This window comes from Haliotis rubra, unplaced genomic scaffold (assembly GCF_003918875.1).
Source record: "Haliotis rubra isolate DU_JTF1 unplaced genomic scaffold, ASM391887v1 Scf117, whole genome shotgun sequence".
In the NCBI taxonomy this organism is placed as follows: Eukaryota; Metazoa; Mollusca; class Gastropoda; order Lepetellida; family Haliotidae; genus Haliotis; species Haliotis rubra.
In genome coordinates, this window is record NW_025765081.1 from 944,622 (window position 1) to 950,601 (window position 5,980).

The 5,980-nt window shown below is 38.6% G+C and overlaps 1 protein-coding gene across 1 annotated transcript; it reads left to right on the forward strand.

The window, feature by feature from the left end:
* The first annotated feature begins 3,316 nt into the window (after window positions 1-3,316).
* Window positions 3,317-4,900, forward strand: LOC124257544 (immediate early response gene 2 protein-like). Its single transcript, XM_046691646.1, has one exon. The coding sequence runs from the start codon at window positions 3,482-3,484 to the stop codon at window positions 4,265-4,267; it is 786 nt and encodes a 261-aa protein (XP_046547602.1). The 5' UTR covers window positions 3,317-3,481; the 3' UTR covers window positions 4,268-4,900.
* Window positions 4,901-5,980: the final 1,080 nt, after the last annotated feature.

Genomic DNA, 5,980 nt, shown 5'->3' on the forward strand with positions numbered 1-5,980 from the left:
TCTCTATGTATGTATGTATGTATGTATGTATGTATGTATGTATGTATGTATGTATGTATGTATGTATGTATGTATGTATGTATGTATGTATGTATGTATGTATGTATGTATGTATGTATGTGTGTGTGTGTGTATGTATGAATGTGTGTGTGTATGTATGAATGAATGTGTGTGTATGTATGTATGTATAAATGAATGTGTGTATGTATGTATGTATGTATGTATGTATGTATGTACGTATGTATGTGTGTGTGTATGTACGTATGTATAAGTATGTATAAATGAATGTGTGTGTGTATGTATGTATGTATGTATGTATGTATGTATGTATGTATGTATGTATGTATGTATGTATGTATGTATGTATGTATGTATGTATGTATGTATTGTATGTGTGTGTGTATGTATGTATGTATGTTATATACGTGTGTATATTTTTTAATCGATTATTTAAGGTGTCAAATATTTTATGAAATATATTTTTGTTTGACATATAGGAGATCAAGTTAACACAGATCACAACACCTGTGACCGCGGGTGGGAGAAGTTAATGACAACAGACGGTGACGTCCACCCAGGTGTCTCTGGGCTCATGGCGAGCTCGCATCCAGTGGTATCCGGAACTAGCTGGACACACACATCCTTTGTTACGAAACATCGCTGGGTGCATGACATAACTTTCTCGATAACGCCCAAAACAGATTACTTTTTTATAACTCTTACGCAAAATGTCGTATCTTACTAATCGTTGTACACTTGAAATGAGAGTGTTGAACAAACTGACTCTCTCTCCCCTCTGAGTTCCATCATTAAACAGGGTCATACGAGCTACATCTGTACAAACTTGTAAAATACATGTATTTACATGAAAGAATAATCCTCAGTTTTATCACCACTCTGCCTTTTCTGACAGACAGCTGACAAGAACCATAATCACTCGACCTGCCATTCTATCATCTAGAGTATTGTGATTAATTAATTTTCGTAAAAAGTAATATATTCACCATACGGTTATTATTGTTAAATGTTGAATAGTGAATAATCTGGTTTTATTAAAATTCTATTCTCAAAATGAAAATGAAAAATGAATTCTGAGATGGTTTATAAAATTGTTTAACTTTTGTCGATAACATATACTCATGCCAATAATGGTTGTCACCCCCTTCAATGTTTTTAATTAGAGGGGGGGGCAACCATTATTGGCATGAGCATATATTCCACTCAAGCCACAGGGTTGGCCATTGTTTGAGATTATTTCAGGCTGATATTAGGTCAAATATTAAGGCATGATATTCAGTTGAAAAAAACAACTGTGAGAATATAAAATGTAAGGTTATAATCTGACTCAGTGTCAGTCGTTAAGATCAAATTTCTTGAGGTGTTGAAATGAATGGGTGTTATTTCACCAGATTGGCGTATCATGATTCAGCTGGTCATGCCCACAAAGATATGACTCATGACAACCGATATGATTTCATTTGTTCGATTTGATGTCCCTCCATGTAATATTTTCACTTTAATCGTACTTCCCGTGTTTTTGATACACACTTTACGTTGAACTCTCTGGAAAAACACCGTAATATTCACAAAATAAGATATATTCGCAACAAATATATAGAGGCAGAAAAACTAATATAGTGGATTGGTTTTTTTAACGACTAACTTTACAAACCGTATATTATCATTTGTAGACATGGAAAATTGATTTCTAATGAATTTCTTTTATATTACAGAAGAATTTTTATGTTCATCTCGTCGATATTCGATTACATGTAATCGTAACAGTTGATTTTAGAATTTGCCTGCGTTGGAGAATATTTTTAGTATGAATGTATATGATAATGTAAAATTGTATATAGAATGTATATAATAATGTCAATGATATACTTAGAATTTACAAAGCTATTTACTAATTTAGCATTTACTCATCGCTAATGTTAGCTAGCTGACTGTCATCCGATTGCAAGAGATAACGAAACTTGGGGGAAGGGAGATAACTCTTGAGGGCCTGGTGTACACAGATTTCCCCCGTTTTCCATGAAAGCAATACTCTGTATATTGTTCATGGGATTATTTTAAAAATGTACGTCAATTCTCAGATGTGTATGATTTTGTGTGTATTTATAATATGACTATTGTTTTGCACAATTTACTGTTTTGAGAGTTAGTACATACGCATACATATAAATGCATATTTCGGAGATTTCACCCGTTTTCCATGAAAGCAATACTCGGTATTTTTGTTCGTGGGATTATTTTAAAATATACGTCAGTTCTCAGATGTGTAGGAATCTGTGTGTATTTATGATATGACTATTGTTTTGCACAATTTACTGTTTTGAGAGTTAGTACATACGCACACATACACATAAATGCATATTTCGACCTGAATCTACTTTTTTCAATAATCATAAATGTAAAATTAATTATCCTTAAACCGTAACTAATTTACGTTGTAATGCATCAAAAGGAGGTGGGTGGGGGTGGGAGGTGCTCAATGGTTTTGACTGTAAATATGTATTATGGTAAAAAACTACATGTATATTTAAAACGATGATGCGCTATTTACAGATCCATTGTGACTAATATCACATTTCATTGCGTTGTACATGCATCACTGCATACATAATGTTCGCATAATTTATGCATGGGTGTTCTAATATCAGCTTCAGATGTGTTTTAATATAGACAGTGTCGATGTGAAATCTGGTATGCCTGATTTTAGGTAAGGTATCCGATACATATCTCAAACGAAGCAAAACTTGTGCAATAGACTGTAAAAATAGTATTTGCGTATATCGCATTGCTAATTGGGTTATTACAGATGCGGATTCAAGCAGATATGAACAAGCTGTAACCTGTCCTTAGGTCGGTTAGCGTATCGGGCCGACATCTAATAATCACGTGCCACTCCTGTCGAAACATCGTACTACTCGGGATTTCATTGTATAATCAAATGCATGATTAAAAGCCGGTATTTCATCTCACGTTGGATGGTGGGACAGATGGTGTATGTTTAACACATCCCTGTGTTAACCATGTGATTTCAACGTAAGTAACGTGAAAATGACTCAATGGGCTGTCTGTATTACAAGGCGATTGCTACTATGACAACTATGATGTTTGCCTTTATTTGGCGGGTCACTTCTATTTTTAGTTTTCCGGGTCACGCTGGTTATGATGAGCGTATCTATTCCTAAACAGGATTGGCCAGCCGATCATGACGTCAGGGACCGACATCATCCTTCTCGCTTTCTGATTGGCTGGGATTTGTGGGCTTGACGTCATGCCTTTCAAAACAGGATATCACATTGTCGAACGGGCATTATTGGACCAAGCTTTGACGAGGAGAGTACTAGTGGAAACTTGCTCCGGTATTTTACACATCAAGTGGAGTACACGCTACGTTCTGAAGACGAGCTTTATTTATTCGGCTCAGGAGGCCTAGTTTTCTTCCTTGCTCAGCTAATTTCTTGTTACAATGGCTGCTATCGCTGCAGAACCCCAAAGACTGATTGCTGTGTCACTCGGCAAAATCGCCGCTTCACGGTCACAACGTGGTGGGATTAACTTACACAAGAACTTGTTAGTAGCCAGTGTGTTGCACAAGGCACGGACAGCTTACATGATGGAGAACTTTCAACAGATGCTTGCTGCAAAGAGAGCACAGGCTGAACAGATTCATATACAGAACCCAGTACCCGAGAAAACAGGCGCCAACCCGCACGAGACTACATGCCACGAGGCGCACGTATCTAGGTCACAGAGTAACTCAACCTCACCCAGACTCCGTGATTCATCGGATAAGGAAAATACCCCGCCCAGGGGAGAGTCGTCTGCTCCGTGTGAAAAGATGGAAACGCAAGAAAAAACACTCTCTCCTATGTCGGACTCTTCTCGTAATACTCCTGACTCGTCAGGAAGTGTGAACCAAGGCAGACTTGATTGCGTAAGCAGAACGAGAGACAGCAGTTCGTGTCTGTTGAAACGTCGGCGAAGCAATGCTTCACAGGATATGGACACGGTGCTCGCCAAGAAGGCCAAATATTCAGACAATGTGGAGAGTGATTCTCACTGTGAAGCCATGCAAACAGAGCCTACTCAAATCACCAATCTAGTCAGTATTTTCAACACAGGGTTTGGCGGTTTGTGTTCGGCTGGTAATGCGGACCTTCAATTAGGGTTTTCAAGATCGGATTCCTTACATTGTAGTGCACAGGTTGAAAAACAAGTTGGACTTCCTACTGTGATAGCATTGACTGTGTAAATGTGACGTAAATTGGCCTGACCGAAGTCAGACTCTGACTGATATAGACAATACTCAACACGCCTTGTGGGCGTGTAATCGTGATCTCAAGACATGTCTCTGATTGTGATGGACAACAAGGAGATGAAATCGACAAGAAAGCGGGAGTGAGATATTCTGTGTACATGTAATGGTCGTGAGTGTACAATGGGAGAGAATTAACATTAGCGTGAATGCAGCTTTCACATCGGTCATTCATATATTTACCAAAGACAATCAACATGCATTTCACGAGAATGGATTTCAGCAAGACTTTGTTCCAGGGGGACAATGGGCTGTTAATTTGCCGACAACATCACCTCTTTGTCCCGCGGGCTTTTGTTCGTGGGAAATCGCTGCCTCATGCCGTGGGCTATTTTTAGACTGGGCGTCCCCCCCATAAAATATCGGGCGTCTTTGTGTGTATGGACAAAAGGGTTGGATACGCGTCGGTTGTCCAGGCAACGTGTCAAAACCCGAACAGTTTCTGATGTGTCATTTCCCATCTTTCATGTCCATTGTCGAGCGAATGCGTATCATGTGTGTTGGGTCCGAAAGGACTCGATTATTTATCATGTTTATCAAGAATAAACACTAATTATTTTCTGAAACAAATCTACTGTCTCAGTTCTCATTGTGGAGTTTTGCTTGGCTGGCTCCAAAACCAAGATCACATGTGTTATCAATGAAGGAGAACGACTTGCTTGACTGGCCAATATATATTGGCTTACAAGCGTTGCCCATTCGGATCGTCACCTAAATATATTTGGGTAATTTCCTTTTTATCGAATCTTGGATAACACCGTGACGTGTTATCAGTATCGAAATGGTTTCCTTCAGTGATAAGTCATGTGATCTTGTCGATTTCACAAGGATTACACAAGCACGTCGGATGTATTTTGATGAGTTGCAGAGTCACGCCAATGGATATGAACCTTGGTTCATTCTGGTTCAGCTCCTTGGTATACGATGCATCCAGCATGTACTGTTACAGTGCGAATATTGACACGCATTTACAATTCACGACACAATCTGCTGCAAGCAATGTCGGGGTGAACCGGAGTTGCTTACTGAAAAAAAACCTCGCTAGAAGCCTTGTCGACCGACAATATGTGAATTGCGTAGACAGTACTTACACAGTTAGTTTTGTTCGAGACCCCAGTATCTCAAGTTTTATCAATAACAGATAAATATTTGATAGACTCTAAATCTGAACGTGTAACACATCCCGGTTACAAAGGACATTTATGGGGAAATGTTTACAGATACTTTATACAGAGATATTATAATAGCTTGGGCTGATCGATGATTATTGAGCCATCTGGAGTGTTAGAAAACAGGTCAGACTGATTGATTGGAAGCCGTATATTGTATCAGCATATTGTAAGGAATATCAGATATGTTTCGGGTACTGATGGAGGGACAGGAACTTGAGAAGAGGTGTAGTTAATGATAATAAATATTCAGTAGTAATCGGTTTACCGTTAGAAGATAATGTTTGCTGGATTACTGACAATCATATGATGCAATCGGGATACCCGTGTTTAAGGCCTCAGTTCGCGGAATCATTCAGGAAGTAAAGAGTTGTGTCTGTTTAGTGGGATGGACTGACTTATACCCGCCATTAATAAATAGCAGTCTCATACAAATGTACAATTAATAATACAAGTTTGGCTCGTAATTCCTGAGCCAGAC

Excerpts from the sequence above, each read along its gene's own strand:
- LOC124257544 (XM_046691646.1), top strand. The coding sequence starts at position 3,482 with ATGGCTGCTATCGCTGCAGAACCCCAAAGACTGATTGCTGTGTCACTC.